The sequence below is a fragment of the Lampetra planeri genome, chromosome 5 (genome assembly GCF_965212315.1).
Source record: "Lampetra planeri chromosome 5, kcLamPlan1.2.h2, whole genome shotgun sequence".
Classification (NCBI taxonomy): Eukaryota; Metazoa; Chordata; class Hyperoartia; order Petromyzontiformes; family Petromyzontidae; genus Lampetra; species Lampetra planeri.
In genome coordinates, this window is record NC_136111.1 from 4,033,555 (window position 1) to 4,055,082 (window position 21,528).

At 51.2% G+C, this 21,528-nt stretch overlaps 1 protein-coding gene across 3 annotated transcripts; it reads right to left on the reverse strand.

Moving 5' to 3' along the window:
* Positions 1 to 11,482: 11,482 nt before the first annotated feature.
* Positions 11,483 to 21,353, reverse strand: LOC144718690 (protein lin-7 homolog C-like). Of its 3 annotated transcripts, XM_078594145.1 has the most exons (6): positions 21,245 to 21,353; positions 20,001 to 20,119; positions 19,428 to 19,499; positions 18,213 to 18,422; positions 17,706 to 17,795; positions 11,483 to 13,714 (listed from the first exon to the last, which is right to left on the reverse strand). In XM_078594145.1, exons 1-6 carry the CDS (start codon positions 21,285 to 21,287, stop codon positions 13,658 to 13,660), a joined length of 591 nt encoding a protein of 196 aa, XP_078450271.1. In that variant the 5' UTR covers positions 21,288 to 21,353; the 3' UTR covers positions 11,483 to 13,657. The 3 variants fall into 3 exon arrangements, with proteins under 3 accessions (XP_078450271.1, XP_078450272.1, XP_078450270.1); XM_078594146.1 differs by lacking the exon at positions 17,706 to 17,795; XM_078594144.1 differs by lacking the exon at positions 11,483 to 13,714 and having other exon boundaries at positions 17,149 to 17,795.
* Positions 21,354 to 21,528: the final 175 nt, after the last annotated feature.

Below are 21,528 nucleotides of genomic sequence, written 5' to 3' on the forward strand. Positions count from 1 at the left end.
CCCCTCGTTGTGTGCCGTTCTGACCGTCGTAGGTTCTCGCTACCAGCACTTGCCCCAACAGTCTGTTATAGGCTATACGGGAGGTCTTTGTCTTGTGTGTGTGTGTGTGTTTGCAGGTGGGAATGCAAACTGAAGGTGAACACTGGGGAAGCAATTAGGATTAAAATCCAAACAGTTAATTAGCATGAGAGCTACGAGTCTTTCTCTCTCTCTCTGTTGTGAAGAGAGAGGCGGGTGGAGAGAGCGAGAGAGAGAGAGAGCCGAGTGGCGATGGGAGACGATGGTGATGGGATTATAGGAACAGAATGGGAAGATGGGATAAGTGAGGGGGGTGTGTGGACTGGCGATGGGGTGATGGCGCGAGAGGTCGGGGTCGTGATGGCAGTAGAGGGAGCGTGTCGAGTATTGTCGCAATGATGGGTGAGGATGGTGATGGTGTTAGAGAGTCTAATTGGGTAGAGTGGTAGCGTGGTGATGGGATCACTACGGAGTGGTGGTGATGGGGTAATGGGGTAATGGGGTGATGTGATGATTAGTCAGAGTGGCTATGGGATCAGCAAGAGAGAGAGAGAGCATGTGTGCATGTTGTGTAATGTTACGTGGGGATTGGATAGTGTGCATCAGGTATGGATGGTGACATGATCAAAGAGACAGAGTGGTGATATGGTGATGGGTCATAATAACCATACTTCACCACGCTGGTCAATACGGGTTGTTGATTGGGCGCGGGGTAGGAGTGACGAGCTGTCTGGGACTGGTTCGTTTGTCACTTGTTACTGACGTTAGCCGTGACGGGGAATTGAAGCGCCATCACTCCACCCCATGTTTACAAACCCATGTTTGCCCATACAGTATCTTATTTTGAAACTTTTATTTTTATTTAAATCCAGACACCCACACTGGAGCTTTAGCCTCACACAGATTAAAATTATACGAGCACCAGCCACCAGCAAAATCTTGACTTAAAACTTTCGTGACTGCAGTAATTCACATTCTTTGGGTCTTTCGGTGAAGTCACGTAGATAGGTTCAAAGAAAATAACTGATCACGACCGCTTATGGTTGCGATCGAAACGTAGTAGTTTTTTGCTATTTTCTTTGAACTTATCAACGTTACTTTACCGAAAGACCCAAAGAATATCCCAGCCACCAGCTTCGTCCCAACTGGCATCTGACAACCCACGTGGAACAGAGGCGTAGCTAGGGGGGGGGGCAGGGGGGTACATATGTCCCCGGGCGCCAAGGTAAAGGGGCGCCAAAATGAGGCTTACAACGTTACATTATAACTTATTGCGGCGGGCGCGGCAGCCTGAAACTACTGCACAAATCTACACCTCAACCTAAAAGTTTATATATCCCGCCACACACAGCCTACATGTCATGTAATTACATTTTCTCAGGTCATAAGATTTGTGGATGTGGATTTTCAAACTAAAAAAGTAACTATCAAATAATTTTTTTTAGGATATATCGAGATACATGCAAAAGATGCAGCAAGCCTAGAAAGAGTCATCGTCGAGAGACTGAAATCTGACAACATACCTCTAGCCGACTGTCGGGCACAATGTTATGACAATGCTGCTGTGATGACTGGGCATATATCCGGCCTTCAACAACGAATATGTGACAAAAATCACAGAGCATTGTTTGTCAACTGTGACAACCACAGCTTAAACTTAGCAGGAGTACACTCAGCTAAAGGGATCCACTTGTCGTCACATTTTTTTGAACAGTTGAAAGTATATATTTGTTTTTCTCTCCTTCAACAATTCGTTGGGAAGAGTTAAAAAAAAGCTGTAACCATCACAGTAAAGCGGGAGTCTGAAACACGCTGGAGTGCACGATCAGAAGCTGTTAAAGCTATCTATGAAGGACTGGATGAACTAGTAGGGCTGCTAGACAAATTATCGTAGGACGTAACTATGACGCCTGAAACCAGAAGTGATGCAGAACAGTTACAGGCATGCATATTAAATTTCTGGAATGTCATTCTTGGAAAAATTGATCGTGTTCAGAAGCGCTTACAGGATCCTACTATGAATTTCAAGGAAGCAGCAACTGATCTTGAATATTTGGAGCATGAATTTGTCAAGCTTCGTGATGATTTGAGCCAAGTTGCTGTAGAAAACGCCAAAACAAGATGCACAGCCTGGGGGATCGATGTGGATAGAAGAATTAGGCGACGTTGGAAGATGCCAGGAGAACTGGCAAGAGATGCAGGACTTTCAGCAGAAGAAGAAATTGTGCGCGTTATGAAGAGCGTATTTTATCGACTTCAACAGGAGATGTCAACACGGTTTTAACGACTAAAAGACCTGAACACAAAATTTGGATTTCTGTTGGACGTCAAAACTCTTTTATCCGACACAGATGTCGATGCAATTCGTCGAAATTGCACAGATTTTGGAAATTTCTATGACACCGACATCAATGGCCACGAACTTTTCACAGAAATTGGAGATTGCAAAATGCTGCTCAGTAACCGGAATGAAGTTCTACCAGAAACTCCTTTGGATCGTATTGGTTTTATTGTGTTTTATGGAGACGACATATTTCCGAATTTGCGAATTTAACGGCAAATTGTATTAACAATAGCAGTTTCAATTGCAAGCTGTGAGCGGTCGTTCAGCAAATTGAAACTTATTTTGTCGTATTTGCGTGCTTCAATGGGACAAGATCGTCTCAGCGATCTTGCTCTTCTTAGCGTTGAAAGAGAAATATTGGAAAAAAACTGATTTTGATTACGTGATTGACCAGTTTGCGACAGTGAAATGAAGAAAAATTAATCTTTTGTAGACTATGTCAACCAGTCTACGACAGTGACTGAGTGAGCCATGTAATATGATTTATATAAATTTGCTTCTTTAAATACAATGTTTCATTAAAATTTAAATTGTTATTCCTTATTCGATGTAATAGGAAAATGTGATTAAACGAGGGGGGGGGGGGCATATTTATAGTTCGTCCCCGGGCGCAAAATATCCTAGCTACGCCTCTGACGTGGAAGCAACCTCGGCAGTCGCGTAGCTATCGAGTGTGCAGGCGGTGCAACTGCGTTGAGGCCCCAAAAGTTGAAGCTGGAGGGGCCCAAGGAGTGGGGCCACGAGGAGGAGGGAGGGAGGGCGGGTGAGGGAGGAATTCTGAATCAGAATGTTTATTTATACTGGTAGGAATCCGATTAGCTATAAAGCTCTTTTTCACACATGTCCAATAGGGGCGGGTCAGAACGTTAGAACAGGAAACAATAAAAAAAAACCACGATAGGAGTGCAAAGTATAAGGAAAGGTAAACAAATCTATTTAAAAAAAAACAAATAAAACTAAACTTTTTAAAAAATCTTACCAGATAAAGCCCATTTAGGTCACAGCCCCACCCATCGTGTCCCTTACACCGGGGCACGCAACGGCACCAAACAACGGCGACATCTGAAAGCGACTTCACGCGATTGTCCCGTTCCATTATAATACTTGTACTTGTTTAGCAAAAAAACTAAAAATAACACATCGACAAACCCACACCCACCGCCCACGCATCAAAGGACCCTGGCTCACTTCACGCTCTTCCCTGTACTCTGAACCCCTTCACGAAGAGGGGAGCGCTGCGTCACGCTCGGAGCAACCGATTCGCAAAATCGGTCAGATGTCGACAGCGTGGACCGTCAATTATCATCATCGTCGTCGTTGTCGTTGTCGTAATCTTCATCTGACCGTGGATTTGTGGAATCTCGCACCACTGCGTCAAGTGAGCAGCGGTATTTCGACGGGGACACGGCGGCCGAGGCCATGGGAATGTGGAATGTCCGCTGCCAACTCGGAAAACGACTGCCACGCGAACCAGCGCTCATTTGGGCAGGGATGGCCACATCGTGTCTCGACGTAACCAGTCATGCACATCCCCTGGGACAGACACAGTTGCTTTCCCTTCCCGTGCAATTGACTGTTTGGACAAAATTGAGGCTGCACACCCACCCTGGCGTAACACAGCCACCACCACCACCACCACGAGCAGCAGCAGCAGCAGCATCACCCAGTCGCTCGTTAGCTGTGAGCGTGACTGGGTGAGTGAGTGAGTAGCTGAGTCACTGCGCGAATGAGTGAATGAGACGGAGATGAGAGCTGGTCACGTGTAATGAGACAGCTGACGTTGGCGTTGACGGGGGCTGTGGTTGACTGAGAGTATGGGGCTTGTGGAGATGTTGAGGGCCTTGTGTGACATGGATCTGGAGTGTTACCCATTGCTGAGCTTCGCGATTTGCTGAGCCGCCTCCTCCTCGTCTTCCGCGCCCTCCCCCCACATCCACTCGCCACTCATCCGTCTTCAGCTGGATGAGACAGGCAATGCGAGCAGTTGGAGGTGGATGCGCATGCCCAATAACAAGCGGGACCCCTCATTCTCGGGACGAGCGGCCTGGGTGGTGCCACGCGGCGTCCACAATTAGCGTCTTGGGCATGGCAGTCAGTTGGCGCGCAAAGCGATTTAGTTTTATTTATTTCGGAGGAGGTGATGGTGGCGGAAACGTATACTCCTGCTCAGAGTAACGCGCCGCTAAATGAGTGAGTTCATCAATTATGTATGAAATATTCTGCAAATATCTCTTCCCCTGCTTGCACTCCGCGCTTGCTTAATGCCACTGTTAGTCAGGTCAAGTTGATTTTGTTTAAGCAGGTAAAAACTACGGAATCTCATTTGCAAGAGGAGTGACATCGGTTTGCAAGAGTGACACTCTTTCGATTTAAAGCTTTTGTGACTGCAGGGATTCATCTTCTTGGTCATTCAGACGCTGTCTTTCCGACAGACCTGTTCTTCACCTGAGGACGGCTGCTTGCGTTGTGGCCGAAACGTCATTATTTCCCTTCTACGTGACTTTACCGAAAGAACCAAGAAGAAGAGTGACACTGTTGGTGGAAGCAAACTTATAAACTCAACTTTTCATTCTACCAGGCAAGGCCCACTAAGCTATACAGAAGCGACCTGGCCACAAATGATATCTCCACAAAGTACGACATCACGTGGAAATGTATAGCAGCCAAATACTCCAACCTTCATCAACTTCGCTCAGAGGCAGCTCTATAGACCCGCCCCTGGAGGATACTTGGCCTACTCTTCCACGCTGGCCTGCTCTCGTCCAGGGGCGGAGCACCTTTCTCTTACTGAGGCTCGAACAGGTGGTTACAAATGTGTTTGGCAGGACCACGCGTTTGCCCACGCATCAGCGTTATCCAATAATAACACGGACATCACGCGCGCGCCGGTACCGACTGTAAAGAGGCCCTCGCAGTGAAAGAAGCGATTAGCGGCGCTAATATTAGACGCGCAGATGCCGCCAGGTCGAATCGCCCACAGCCCTCTAGTACCCAATTAGTGCGGCCCAATGAGTCCACGTGGCGGGCAATTTGATCGTTTTTTGCGCGGGCCGTTTCGGAACTCGGCTGGGGGGGGGGGGCAAGGGGGGGGGGCGAGGGGGGGCGAGGGGGGGGGGGCTTGCGGTTGGGTGGCGCGGGGGGGGGAGGGGCGTCTGGCCCCGCGGGCCGTATGGTCCCCTACACCCCCCCCAACCCTCGGCGTAGCGAGACAAATTGCGCAGCTCTCTCTCCCTCGCCCGCTCCCAAACCCTCCCAATTACACGGGCCTCGCCAAATGTCAACACGGCCTGACAAGGGCCACGAGCCGACAATTAGCTCCGTCCCCAGCACCCCCAGCCCCGCGCGCCTCGCGTGACGAGCCCCGTGACTTCTCCCGATGTGACGGTCACACATCAGTCTCGCTAGCCCCACCACCACCACCACCACCCCCCAATCTCACCCCACCCCGAGTTTAAATTAGGCCGGGTTGGGAGGTAGGGTGACGAGGCAGTGGGAGGGTATGGAGGGGAGGGGGGGTAAGGAGGTAAAGGTACAGCCCTGCAATTGCTCGCTCACCCTACTGCTGTCGAAAAAAGCCTCTCCGAGTGGGAGCTCTAAGGAGCACCCCCCCCCCTCTCTCTAGGGTATTTGGTCTACTCTTCCAAGCTGACCAGATCGACTTGGAAGAGGTGGGAATACTCACGCTTTAGCTCACTGCACAGGCGAGCGGAGCAACAATGCTCACAACACTGAGCAGAGCGCAGGGGGCGGATAAAACAGCACGGTGGCACACACACACACACACAGATCCCTTCCTCGGATCTGCCAGTGGCGGCACCGTGCGGAGAGCAGCGATCGGCGCTCTTGATCTGTGTTCCGATTTGTGCCGAGCGACTTGTTCCGCTCGGGCTAAAGATTTCCGACGTTTCGGTACCGAATTGCAACACGTCAGCCAGAGAGAGAGAGACAGAGAGACAGAGAGCGATAACAGAACAGTCACTGCGGCCGTGTCTCGGACTCTCAGCTGTCAATTCCTTTTCAGTGCCCTACCTTATTACAGAGCAATTCAAAACCTAATTGGTCACCCCGTGCCCCTTATACATCGCAACGTTCATCCTGCAAAGTCCCATCATCACAAGGGAGAGAAACACAAACAAATAGACAATCACCACTACGACACTCACCACTAGTACACTCACCACTAGTACACTCACCACTACATACCTGTCAACCCCTTATCAATGCCCCACTGTATTAAAGGCCAATTCAGACCGTATTGGTAACCCCGTGCCCCTTAAACATCTCAACGTTCATCCTGCAAAGTCCCATCATCACAAGGGAGAGAAACACAAACAAATAGCCAAAAAAAACCCACAATGTTTTACTCAATTCCCCTGTACAAGAATCTGGCTAACCTGTATGGGTTGATGGGTATGGCCTCTTAACCCACGACCCTCCGAGGTTGATGGCGACCTCCCCCACCCCCGTTACCGGCGAGTCTTCGCTGCTTCTCGGCACGACGCAAGCGCGCGTGCACCTAGCCTGGCACGGGCGTTGCTGCGGCTGGCTGGCGTGACCGCCACTTGAGTCGTTTACGATCAGCGGCTGCTGTGTGTGGCGTGCTAATGATGACGGGTGGGTGGGGGGGGGTTGGCGATTCGGTCCCCGTTGTGCAATCGCTTCGCCTTGTTGCAGGCGGCATTGCCGTGTCGATATTTATTGTAATTGCAATGGGGGGGGGGGGGGTTGGTGGTGGTGGGGGGGGGCATTGCCCGTGTCCACAAATTACGGCAGTGGTCCCTGTGCTCGGCTGCTCGAGAGATCCCAAAACATTGACACCACTGCCACGTGCACGCACGACGACACCGACTCCCCCCGTGGAGGCTGTAGCGGGGGGGGGGGGGGGCTGCTGGGGCAAGTGCCGTTCGTATGCAGCACCGATGAGGGCAGCCGTGTACGTTGAACTTCTTTCGCACCGTACGTAGTCAGCCGTGCTAATCGGAGGTGCAGTGTTGAGTCTATGGGCAGTGGTGAGTCTATGGGCAGTGTTGAGTATATGGGCAGTCTTGAGTCTATGGTGCAGTGTTGAGTCTATGGGGCAGTGTTGAGTCTATGGGCAGTGTTGAGTCTATGGGCAGTGTTGAGTCTATGGTGCAGTGGTGAGTCTATGGGGCAGTGTTGAGTCTATGGTGCAATGTTGAGTCTATGGGCAGTGTTGAATCTATGGTGCAGTGTTGAGTCTATGGGCAGTGTTAGTCTATGGGTAGTGTTAGTCTATGGGTAGTTGTTAGTCTATGGGCAGTGTTAGTCTATGGGCAGTGTTAGTCTATGGGCAGTGCTAGTCTATGGGCAATATGTATGTGTATATGTTGAATTTCTTTCCCACCGTACGTAGTCAACCGTGCTAATCGGGGGTGCGTCACGGCACACGAGGAGACGGGTGGCCCGCACCACGCCCGGCCGTCTTTGTCTCCCCAGTGCTGATGTTTACACAAAGCGCAACGGGTTCTCATTTAAGGCTGGGTCGACCTAGGGGAAGCCCATTTATCTGGTTCAGGTCGTGAGCTGGAATCGATCTCTGTTCGCCGGGTTCAAAGCGCAGTGCGCTAACCGTTGCGCCACCGCTCCCCAAAATGTAACGCGTGCACTTACGCACGCATACGCAGAGGAATACACGGACCCACATCCCCCAATCACTCAACCCACACCTCAACACTCAACCCACACCCCACGACTTACTCACCCCTCTCTCCCACCCACACCTCTCTCACCCGCTTGCTATGCTCACCCTCACCCGCATTGCTTCCACAAGCGTTCTTCGCTCGTTTTCAGACGTGGGGGGGGGGGGGGGTCCACTTTCGCCGATACGACTTCAGAGTGAGGGCCGCCACGCATTTGAAACCATTGGGGGTTTGACAGCAGCGCGATGGGGACCGCGCTAAAGGCCACGAGGGGCCGCCAGTGGCCCGCGGGCCTTGCAGTGAAGCAGTGAAGGACACGGGCACCACGCTTCCTCCACCACGTGGTCACACCCCTCATCTGTCAACCACGAAACCTCTATCACTCACACAGCCCGTTCTCTCACCCACACCACCCCCATCACTCCACCCACACCACCCCCATCACTCCACCCACACCACCCCAATCACTCCAACCACACCACTACCATCACTCCACCCCCATCACTCCACCCACACCACCCCCATCACGCCACCCACACCACCCCCATCACTCCACCCACACCACCCCCATCACTCCACCTACACCACCCCCATCACTCCACCCACACCACCCCCATCACTCCACCCACACCACCTCCATCACTCCACCCACACCACCCCCATCACTCACACAGCCCGTTCTGTCACCCACACCACCCCTATCACTCCACCCACACCACCCCCATCACTCCACCCACACCACCTCCATCACTCCACCCACACCACCCCCATCACTCACACAGCCCGTTCTGTCACCCACACCACCCCTATCACTCCACCCACACCACCCCCATCACTCCACCCACACCACCCCATCACTCCACCCACACCTCCCCCATCACTCCACCCACACCACCCCATCACTCCACCTACACCACCCCCATCACTCCACCCACACCACCCCCATCACTCCACCCACACCACCCCCATCACTCCACCCACAGCACCCCCATCACTCTACCCACACCACCCCCATCACTCCACCCACACCACCCCCATCACTCTCACCCTCTGTATGTCACCCCACAGCTCCATCATTCAACCCTTCCCTGACGCTCCCCTACCCCCGTGTCGCTCCTCGCCCCCCCCCCCACTCGCGGACCCCGAGCCCCCCCCTCTGCCCCCCTCTCCACGCACGGGGCTCGTAACGAGGCGCCGCCTTCGGGGACGCAATTACCGCCGTGCCGTCCACAATCGATATCGACAGTGCGGGCGGTGGTGACCTTTCTGCTTCCTCGTGTCCCGCCACCTCGCCCGTGTGTGTCTGTGTGCGCCCGTGTCTGTGTGTGTCTGTGTGCGCCCGTGTCTGTGTGTAACCGTGTCTGTGTTTGTCTGTGTGCGCCCGTATCTGTGTGTGTGTCTGTGTGTCTGTGTGCGCCCGTGTGTGTCTGTGTGTCTGTGTGCGCCCGTGTGTGTCTGTGTGTGCCCGTGTGTGTCTGTGGGTACCCGTGGGTGCCCGTGTGTGTCCGTGTGTGCGCCCGTGTCTGTGTGCTCTCGTGTGTCTGCGTGTGTCTTTGTGTAATCCGGCGACCCGGGTTCGATTCCGGCTCATGGCAAACGTCAGTGGCAAACATTCATCGGTCCCTGGGGCTCCCCTAGGTCGTCCCAGCCCTACACGAGTACCTGGCGTGGCGTATAAAACGTCACCGCTGGGGAGACAAAGGCGGCCGTGGGCGGCATCAGTCACAGTATGTACCACGTGTGCCATGTTTGCCTTAATAGGTACTCGGTAACATCACTTGCCCTCATAGTCTATTAAGGCTATACGGGGGATATTAGTCTTTTGTTTTGCTAGGCGTGTGTGCATGCATGAGGACGGAAGGGGGGCAGCTTGCTGATCTTGCTCGGGATGCGGAACCTCAAAGGGTTGGAAGGAGTCGCCAGCCGCCCCCTGGGAGTAGTAGCTGACTAATGTGCCTTACTGCCTAGGAGGTGTGAATGGTATTCAGAGGGGGGTGGGGGGGGCTGTGAGACCAGGTAACGAGTCAGGGAAGAATGACCTCCTCCCCCCCCTCTCCCTTCCACCAGGTGAACTGCTGAACGAGGGTGGCGATTGCGTCCGCACAGCCTTGCGTGTGACATCGTCATCATTGCCTGGACCCAGGAGCGTAGCGAGCGTGGGGGGGGGGGGGGGCAGGACCAGTGCCGGATGAAGATCGTGCGGGGCCTGCAACATATGATGTTACAAAGGGGCCCTAAATAAAACAAATGTTGCTTGCGTTGTAGCCGAAACGTCGTGAGAATTATTTTATTATGTTTTATTTTTATTATTTTATTATTTCCCTTCTACGTGACTTTACCGAAATAACCAAGAAGATGAATCCCTGCAGTCACGAAAGCTTTAAATCGAAAAACAAATGTTATTTGCATAGTAAAGTAATTGCATTTTTTCATTTGCTATACAGCCAGATAATACGACAAATCGCTAACCTTAAAAACCCAGTAGTTCATAAAAGTTGAAGCCATGAAATTACATATGTAGTAGCTACATGTGGCGCCTCCTCTTGCCTTCATCACATCGTCGATACGCTCACGGTCTCGAACATTTAACGCTGTGGTGGGCGCTCCTTCGCAAAATGCAAGCCACTACAGCTCCGTAGTCGTACCTCTGCAATATTACTGCTCTGATTAAATGGCAATAAAACATGGAACGTAAATCGAAGCGTAAATTTAAACCCCCGTTTTAAATGTTTTTGTTCTTTTGCACTGTTGTTGAAAACACATCTCTCATGGTGGTTGCCAAGGTGGCACCAACTCGTAGCTTTGGCCACCAGGGGGTGGGGGGTGTGGTGGGGGGGGGTACGGCTGAATCCTGGATTGCAACCAATGTTTCAGTGGTGTTGGCTTCGGGTAGGGGTCTTCATTGCCACTGGTGGCCCCTGACCACACACAACTTATGAAAACACCCCCCCCCCCCCCCATCGTGCAGTCAAACCCTAATGGCTCCAAATGTGTGGCGGCCCTCACACTGACAATGTCTTATCGGCGAAAGTGGGCCCCCCTCTGAAAGTTAGTGAAGAACACTGGCTTCGGGTCTTGGGACAGGCCATTATGAACCTCTTAAGAGACGCACGCTGTTTCACAGTGGTGCTGTTTCACAGTGGTGCTGGCTCGGCGCTACCATTGTCCTTCATAATCGCCCCGTGTGCTGAGAGATGGGCACCCAGCCTAAGGTCCTGAAGCTCAGACCTTGGCATTTCTGGCTAACGTGTCTTTGGAATGGCCATTATGAGCCTGGAATGCCGCCGTTGCCTCGTGCTACTGAACATCAGTCCAGTTGCGTTGGGGCTGGAGGGGGTTGATCACCCCCAGCCACTGTTGAAAACCCAGCACGAATGTTAAATTCTAATAGTCAAGGAGGCTGTGTAACATTGTTGCTACTGGGTTGCAGCACATGCAATGAAAGGTGAAGCAGTGGCGATTAAAGGGTGAACACGAACTAACATTTATTACTGAAAACATCCAAGTCTCTAACGCCTCTTAAATATGGTCAGAAAGACATAAATTATGCATCTGCAACACGCCAATGAGGTATTAAAAAAAAGAGTATGTAACATCGTACAGCCGAAACTGCAGCACCTCACCAAATCACATCACATCTTCAAGCAAGGCAGTATTACCCCGACACAGTAAACACAAAGGTAAAACTTAAAATTAACAACAAAAATAGAACCTGCTAAGTGGTAAACTACGGAACACTGTTAACGCTTCAAAGCCGGGCTACATGTTGAGGCGACTGGGGTCAGAACGTCGTGTGGGTGGACTTCAAAATTGCTCGATTTCTCCGTCGGCTTGTGACATGCTCTGGTGGAAATGTATCTCGAGCCACGCGAAGACGTTTCACGACCTCACCGATTGCTGAATTAACACCTTCGTATGTACCTCTATATTGTTTAAAACTAAAAAAAAGTATTTCTTGCCAAGCTGCATTTTGGGTAGAGAAATGGCCAAATATCCCAATGCAGGGCAAATGGAAGGATTATCGTTCAAAAAAACCAAACAAAGGGTCTTGAGAACAAGTGAGGGTTTCCTGGTGTAACAATACGCACCAGCACGTGAACATTGACTCGCACAGCACTGTAGTATATAATTAACTCTACGCTGGCTGTATGTTAAACTTCCTCCGCACCGTACGTAGCCATCCGTGCTCATCGGAGGTGCGCGGGAAGGATAACAAACAACACAAACAGAAAAAGCACTTCTCGTTTGCTGTACGGGCAAAGTAAAAAAAAACAACGACCCAGGGCCAGATTCAAATGTTGACAGCGAACACGCCGCTTCAGGGAGTCTCCGTTCTGGTGGTAACGGGGACAATGGGATGGTTTTGTCAACAGCTGGATGAGCGTGAATACTCGTTACCAGTACGTGGACGGGGCCCAACGTGTCTTCCTGCTCGAAGCACTCCCATTGGCTGTCCCGAGCGAGTGGTGGAAATTTCACATTGCCGTTCGGGGCCAGTCTCTTTGAGAAGACGACCGCTGCTGTTGACGTTACACAAAGCGGTTCGCTCATTGTATCGACTTCAAAAGGATGACAGGCAGGGCTGACCCATAAAGGAGCTTTGAACTCACAACCTTATGATTGAAAAATCAGGCTGGCAGATCAGGACCAGTTGGGACACGTATGTTCGGGTAATAATATGCCGTAAAAATGTGGAATTTGCGCCACTGATGCAGGGTCGTCAATGGGGTAAGAACAATGCCTAAAGATAATTTGACTAGGGAGACACTTTGTTAAAACACGCAGCGATCTTCCTCCGATTGCTCAACTTCGGTCACGTGACCCACGAGTGTTCGATCAGCCCTCGTATTCACATTGGGATCATTTGTTAAGCGGCAGGTAGTTGCGCATAATTACTCTTGACCAACACGAGGTGACGCATTCATTAATCTTGCCCCGATACCCAGAGGCCGCGGTTTGAGTGTGTGCCACGGCAGAAAGTGAACATGGCATGAACCAAGCACGAGTTTCTCCCTTTGTACTCTTCGCTTTGTAAAACACAATATCGCGTGGTGGTGGTGGTGTGCACTTTGACCCAGCGACACGGGAGGTTGGGTTGGTGGATCGCATATGGATGGGCATCTTGAATCGCATGCTCCAGCAACAAGGACCATGGGAACCAAGCGGTGACCGACGTGGTGGAGTAGGAGAGAAAGTAGGTTGCGGAACAGCAGATTGAGACACATCTTTTCAAAGTGTTAACCACTCGTATGCATTGGTTTAATTCTGGTCAAGAATTGGCCAAACATCCCAAGCAGGACCCTCTTGAAAATGAGTGTGAAGACTTTGAGGCGTGTGTGCAATCGTTATTTGGGATTCTGTTTGGAGAGAAATGTGGGCCCACTGTTTAGTTAATCGTTGCCCATCTACGGTAAGCAGGGGCTTTTGGGATGACGGCCAGCGGAGTGGTCAATTCGTTTAGAAGCCGAGACACCGATTGCTTTCGTACGGCGAGAGCAAGGGGCCATCACGCCCCAAATGCTGAAGATGCTACCACACCTCGCCGTTGCCGCCCGCAGCTCTTAACGCAGTCAATGCCCGACCTCCTAGGTCTGCTCTCAGTCTCCCACCATCTGCCTCCAGGTCTTGCGCTTGGTCACCGAACTCTGCGCGCCACTCCAATGCCTGTCGCGTTAACATGCCCTCTTCCTTCCTGCACACGTGTCCCACCCATCACAAGCTCATTTACACAACATTCTCTACACCGCATTTCCAGGTTACTTCCTCTATCCTCCCACGATATTTCTCCAATGTGCCGCGTTCACTTATAGCGAAATACTGTCAGTTCAAACGTCTTATATCCATTGAAATCTCACTGAGCCTGAAGGCTCCAATACAAGTAACCTGCTTGGGCTGCACGGCCAGTTCCTCGTTGAGAATCATTTTGTTTCATGTGTGAGGACACCAGAGTGCCTCTAAAGGAACACAGAGACCTATGAGAGGAAGAGACTCAACAATAATCTCCTGTGAAGATAGATTCCACAACCTATTTTCTATACTGCCTCCGACATTTTACAGGCACCATCAATCAGGTAGTCCTGCAGGTTGAGAGTCTCGCCTAGAAGATGATCTGTGCACGATCCACCAACCTTACATTAAAAGTAAAGAGATTGCTGGCGTCTGCCACCGCCGTGTATTTAACCGAGATGCATTCCGGGTAATCGCGGTTACAAAGGGACAGCTATTACCACGTCAATCGATTATGCAAGATAGTAATTAAAGACATTCTAGAACTCTCCTGTTGAAGAGTATTCAGACTCAGTGAGGATTTTCTGGATAGATAAATGATATTCATGTACAGTATTGGTGGTTTCCCTATTTTATAGAATGGCCCCCACCAAGGGAATGTGGAAATTCCACGGCTAGATTGGGCCTGCCAAGTGAGACGAGAACAGAAGGTTGCTAGTTTGAGTAGGGAGGTCTTGGTTGTTCCAGGATTATACCACCTTCAAGTCGAATACATTTCATTAGCCAATAGAGCATTGGAACAGTGCCTCGATCTGTTGGCAAACCTGAGCCAGCAGGAATTCCACATGTGATAGAACGGGAGCCAGTATCTCCTAGTAGCCTGGTGAGCAACTACTTACAAAAGTGGTACACACCTATTTGGTAAAGTCACGTAGAAGGGAAATAATAAAAATAAAACATTAAAATTCTCACGACGTTTCGATTGCAACGCATTTTTTACTTTTTTATTATTTCCCTTCTACGTGACTTTACCGAAAGAACCAAGAAGATGAATCCCTGCAGTCACGAAAGCTTCAAATCGAAAATTAGAACTCACCTGTCTCGGCCTGGGAAAGTTTGCGATGGGTCAAGTTGACCCCTCCCCAGGTGGAATTTGAATCTGCAACCTTCTCATTGTGCGGTTAATTAATGCTCTAACCACTGTGCCATGTGGTCAGATGATTTCACAATAATAATAATACTCTAATACAGAACACTGATGTCGTGCACTTTTCGTAGTCACCGAGGACTATCCCCCTTCCATATTTGCCCGAGCACCCTCCCCAGAAAACCCCAAACACTTTCCTATTAGTGTCCGATTAACCACAGATATTGCTTATTTGGTAGCGGGGTTATCCTTCCAGCCCCACCAAATTTGTGCAGTTAATCGATAATTCTACTTCATGTGAAATTGCTTGTTAAACACGGCATTAGTCATATTTCCGTCTTTCCACAAAATCCTTTTATTTGCGTGGGGCCACGGGATGTACGTTTTCTTGCTAAGCCTGTGGATATAAACTACACCATTTTTTTTTATTTTACCAGGTAAGGCCCACTGAGCTATATAGCTCTTATTCAGAAGTGGCCTGGTCACAAATGATAGCTGAACAAAGTGTCGAATCGTGTGGACATTCATAGCAGCCAAATACTTTGAACGCATGTTGATTCTAAATGTGGGGGTAAGAAACTGGAGAAAATCCCACGCAAACCACAGGGAGAGAGACATGCAAACTCCAAATATACAGCAGGCATCAAGGATCGGGATCGAACCCACGACCTCAGGCGAGGTAATTAACATATCGCCACCGTGGATCTCCCAAAGGTTCAAACTTTTCTCACCCCATAACTTTTAGGGACCGAGGCAAAGTCAACATCAACTGTGCTCCCTAAAAACTTCCAGAATCATTTCGACGCAACTGAACAAGGCCCAGCGATTCTCTAGTCCTCGTGACCGCTGCCCCACGGTACTGATTTCCATGACTGCCAACCATCATGTGGATGCAGTGGTGTTCATTTGCATATGCGTAGAAAGATTTGTAATTACAAAAAGATAGATTGTAGTGGTAGCGGGGTGGGGGTCATAAGGGCTCGAGAGTTGAGAGTGCTGCTTTAGACCATCCCCAGTCTTATCTGCGAGTTTTCTCTCCCTTGACCCCGTGCACCCACATCATCGTGATAGTAACAACGATGACCCCAATCCAACCCCAATCGGATCGGGGTTCAGATTCAGGAGTATTTGAAAAGCTAAGCTCACACTTGATGGCATTGGATTCTCACCGACTGCAGGTCGGTCACGCGCGCATATTTGCGCGCACGTACACATTCATACAAGTGCACATGGGCGCACAAAAGTATGTGTGTACTCATGCGCGCGCCCGTGCTCATGCATGACCAGGTACATGCATGCATGTGTGTACATATGCGCACGTGTACATGTGACTGAATGTGTGCATAAGTGCAAGCACATGTGCATGCACGCGTGTGCACATGTGCAAGTGTTCATGCACGTGCATCAACACACGCACATAAATACGCACACGTGTACGCATGCACAGTCACGCAATTATACCACGTGTACACACACACACGTACATTCACACACGTATTTATGAGCACCAACTCATTCAAGGACACAAACTCAGACACACCTACACACATACATGTGCACTTATACATGTGCCCACGCGCTCACTCCTGGATACGCACGTACATGGACACACACACACACACGAGAGCACTCGCACTCACTTGTGTGCAGACAAACAAGCTTACATATACGTACTTATACAAGCACGCACATTCATATATACACTCATACCCACCCACGTGCACACACATACGTTCATGTAAATTACAGTAAACATTTTCGGATGACATAAATTTTGTGGCAGAAACAAAAGATACTATCTGCAAGAAATAACAGACAAGGTGAAGAGTGAAGAGAGATCGCTTGGACTGAGAATCAATGCCGACAAAGCAAAGGTGATGGTGATGGGAAAGAAGACCATTTGAGAAGCATCGATTGGGGGCAGGGAATTAGAACAGGACATGAATTTGTATACTTCGGAGGCCTAATATCGCGGGATGAAAGATGTGATAACGATATAAAGAGGAGGATCGGTCTGACAGCCACGACCTTTGGAGGACTGAACAACATCTGGAGAGATGAAAACATCAGGGCCAAGGTGAAGACATACGAGTGGATGGTGGTTGCAGTACTGCTACTGTACGTTGCAGAATGTTGGACGATGAGTAAGCTGAAGATCGTAGTAGCCGAGATGAACCGGATGGGAAGGATCCGAGGAGTTTCTAGACTGCAAAGACTGAAGCGTGAAGAAATAAGAAAACGGCTGAAAATTATTTTACACTCTACGAAGTGAAAGAGAGAAGACCACAGCGGTTCGGGTTTGTTGCAAAGCATGAGCTGGGATAGGATTCCGTACTTAGCGATTCCGCACACACAAGTGGAAGGAAACGGGAGCAGAGGAGAGATGGTGAAGCAAGAGACCTAGAAGAGAAAAGAGTGGGATTGGTTCAGGATTGTTTAGGGAAAGAGATATTCATGCAGCCCCATCGTCGCCAATCAGCTGACGGAAAGGACATATGATGATGCAGACATACGAATGCACTCACACCCACTCGCGGTGCACAAACACAGAGAGCCCCATAAAGCCTTAACAGACTGTAGGAGCATGGTGCACACACACGCGCACGCATATACACACACACACACGTGCGCGCGCAAACTTTCACGCAATTACACACGCAAGCACTCACTCACTCGGACCCACTTATGCACATGCGCGCGTGGTATGCTCGCCCGCGGGCTGGGCAGTGCCCGGCTAGGAGCTCGTGCTCTGTTGGCGCCGCTTGGCCGTGCGCATTTTCTCGAAGCGAGCCTCCATCTCCTCGAGCACCTTGGGCGTGTAGCGCACGACCAGCTTCACCGAGCCCTGCGCCTGCTTCAGCAGCTCCACGGCACGCTCGTGGTGCTCGCCCTCCACACTCTGCGGCGCCGTGACAGATGCCGGGAGAGACGCGCGCGAGGCGCCGTTACGGACGTCGGAAGAGACACTTGCCCCAACAGTCTGCTCAGGTTATCCGGGGTATCATTGCCTTAGCGGGTGAGGGATGCGGGTGAGGGATGCGGGTGGCTGGGCGAGACGGTGTGGCAGCACTTGCCCCGACAGTCTGCTAACGCTATCCGGGGTATCTTTGCCTTAGCGGGTGAGGGATGCTGGTGAGGGATGCCGGTGAGGGATGAGGGTGAGGGATGCGGGTGGCTGGGCGAGACGGCGTTGCAGCACTTGCCCCGACAGTCTGACAACACTATCCGGGGTATCTTTGCCTTAGCGGGCGAGGGACGTGAGTGAAAGATGCGAGTGAGGTGTGTGGGTTGGCCGGGGGGAGACAACGTTACTCACCACGCCGTTGACGGACAGCAGCTGGTCGCCGCGCTTGAGCCCGCCCTGCCGGTCGGCCACGCCACCGGGGATGATGCGGGAGATGTAGATGGGCGAGTTCTGCTCCTTGCCGCCCATCACGTTGAAGCCCAGGCCCTCGTCGGTCTTGGGCAGCTCGACCACGCGGGGATGCGCGTGGCCGTCGCTCGCAGCAAACGCCGCCACCGTCGCCTGTGCAGAGCGGATGCAGCGACAGGCAGGGCGCGGAGACATGGGAACGAATGAAAAGTACGCAGGGGCTTTGGGGAACGGTGGACAGATGGAAGTCAAGATGGAAGGATAAATGGTGAAATGGCAAGATGGTATGTGAACAAATTGATTGATGGGCACTTATGGAATGATGGAGAGATGTAGAAACATATGGGCAATGTACACGTCGATGAACAGCGATTTGGATGGGTGGGAAATGAATGGACAAATAGAAGGGAATATGGATGGTCAGACAGATGGAATGGGAAAAATTTATGAATGGGTTGATACGTTGGACATTTGGATTGATGGACTAAATTACACGAAGTTAGGCTAAACGATAACATAACTTAAGTATTTAAAACACTTCAACAAAATGTAAATATGCAACAACAACAAAGTAGTTGTAAAAAATAAACGTGAAAAGAATAACTGGTAAGATCGCCTCTGAAATCAATGTTTTAACATTTAAAACTACATTTACAAAGGCCAATCTGTATTCTTCAATTCACAACACAGAAGTGTCTGTTAATGCTGATGATATTGGTGGTCGGTAGAAATAAAAAACATATTTTATCCAATCTTAATATAGCCTTAAGACTCCATTCAGGAAGGGTCCTGAATTTGAGTGCTTGGCCAATTTAATCTGAATTCGTGTTTTTTTCACACGTGAGGAAACACACATACTGGGGGATAACACTCAAATATCCACACAGGGGCATTACAATCACAATTGCTGTACTTCCATCTCCTGGAATTCTCGCCGCCCAGCGTGTTGGAAGTGTCACCACACGGTACGATCTTTTCGTGAACCACTAATCCCGTCCCCCAAGTTCTGAATATTACGGACAGGCTGCCACGCACGGTGCTCGTAGATGGCTGGAGAGGACGAGGCAGAACCCTGCATCGGCTGGGCACATCCCTCCATCATTCCATAACCAATGAAGAAGACACTCGGACAGATTAAGGTGGAGAGGGTGGATGTACCTTGGCGGTAGCGAGAGCCCTCATCTCCTGGTTGCCCGTGATGTCCAGGGTCTCATAAATGTACTCATAAACCTGCGGCAGATCAACATGGAGGAGGAATATGATTATCGCACAACACCGCACCGAAGGGTGTACAACCATAAACCAAACATGGTGTTAGCCCGAGTCTAACCTTCGGACAACCATAACCTTAATTCTAAGGTTATAACTCTTAAATGTAGCCCTGAATGTTGCCCTCGCCTCACCCTAACCCTGACTTTGCATTACCATGGCACAATCCTAGGTCTTACCTAACCCTATCTTAGCTCTGTTATTGCTTAACTCTTACCAACTTGCCAAACGTATCCCTGTCCTTGCATATTGCCTATTCCTAACCGAGATCCATAAATGCTGAACCCTAAACATGAACAAAACCCAGTGCCCAAATCTTATCCCTTGCCCAATCCTTTTCGTTTCCTTTTCTAAACCTTAACACCTCGCCACCGTGGCGCACCACGGGTTCTGCACGATGGTGGATGACCACGGGGAATCTCCACCGTGGAGGGTGGCCACGAGGAGTTTTTAGAAACCCACCTCTCGCACGGCCGTGCAGAAGTCGCTCTGCAGCACCTTCTGCAGCGCCAGGATCTTGTGCGCGGGCACCTCCCCGCTGCGCTGGAGTCGCTCCAGGAGCTCAATGGCACGGGCTACGTCTGTGTCGACAGCGCGCGAGGCATGGGGGTGTGGGAGGTTAATGGGAAGAGACAGTGACAATGACAACAGCCGTAGCAGCGGCAACAACAAGACAGCAGCAATTTGATTATCCACGTCACCGTCACCACCAAACCGGGCTATGCTGGTGTCAGAGCCAGCAGCGGGCTTGCTGAGGTTTCCTGGTTGAGCGAGCCCTGGTGCCGCGTGTACGTCTCGCCCCACGGGTGTTGCTGAGGATGCTGGCTGGCAATGTTTGGGCTGCGACAGCGAGGATGGTGCACACAGCAGGGGGACCCGCGTGAGACCCTTGGCTCCCACGAGTGACTGTGAGCCAGGTTCATGAGTGCACGGAGTTTGATTTGGGTTGCGGGGGGGGGTAGAGTGAAAGGAAGTGGGGGATGAGGATTGAACGAAGGAGGATGAGAAGGGTGATGAGTTTCTAAGGGAAGCCTGATGAGTGGGGAGTGAGGGCAGGGTAAGGGGGGGGGGGAGTGGGGGATGAGGTGAGTAGGGTAGGCTGAGGGACGGGGTTAAAGTGAAGGATAAGGGGGTGAGTCGGGTAGTGGGGGGGGGGGGCTTCATGGCAGTGAGAGTTGAGGGATGATGAGCAGGGTAAAGTAGGAAATAAGATGGACGAGGATGAGGTGGGGTGAGTCGTGGATGAAGGTGGGGAGAGTGGGAGATGAGGGGTGGGGAGAGTGGAGGATGAGGGGTGGGGAGAGTGGGAAATGAGGGGTGGGGAGAGTGGGAAATGAGGGGTGGGGAGAGTGGGGGATGAGGGGTGGGGAGAGTGGGGGATGAGGGGTGGGGAGAGTGGGGGATGAGGGGTGGGGAGAGTGGGGGATGAGGGGTGGGGAGAGTGGGGGATGAGGGGTGGGGAAAGTGGGGGATGAGGGGTGGGAGAGTGGGGGATGAGGGGCGGGGGGAGTGGGGGATGAGGGGTGGGGGGGGGAGAGTGGGATATAAGACCCGTCATGGTGGTGAGCGTGCCTGGTAACGGGACCGTATCCCCCGCTCTCGTGCCCCTAGCCCCGGCTCTACCCCTCTGCCGCGCCCGCGCTCGCCCCGTCGCCGTGCCCGCGGCCGCCGTCGCCGCCGCCGCCGCAGAATCTGAGGCTCCGTACCGCGATCCAGCCGCAGCGGCTCTACCGCTAAGGTCGCCATCATCTTGCCAGCCTCCTCGTGACGTCCACCACCGCGCGATGACGTCACCGGCGTTGTAGTCACACTGGATTCGCGGTGACGCAATTTCTTAGATGTTACGTCGTGGGCGGGCCGGTTTGGCGGGTTTTTTTGACGTCATGTCAACGTGGAAAGAAACCAACGATGCGATGACGTCACCATTTGACGGTGACGCTCAATGTCGCTTTAAACTATTGTCATTGTAGTGCGTATTTAATGTGGCGCT

Excerpts from the sequence above, each read along its gene's own strand:
- LOC144718690 (XM_078594144.1), bottom strand. The coding sequence starts at position 21,287 with ATGATGGCGACCTTAGCGGTAGAGCCGCTGCGGCTGGATCGCG. Across the intron at positions 19,500-20,000 it reads TCTGCACGGCCGTGCGAGAG|GTTTATGAGTACATTTATGA; the intron begins GTGGGTTTCTAA and ends GATCTGCCGCAG. Across the intron at positions 17,796-18,212 it reads TGCTGTCCGTCAACGGCGTG|AGTGTGGAGGGCGAGCACCA; the intron begins GTGAGTAACGTT and ends ACGGCGCCGCAG.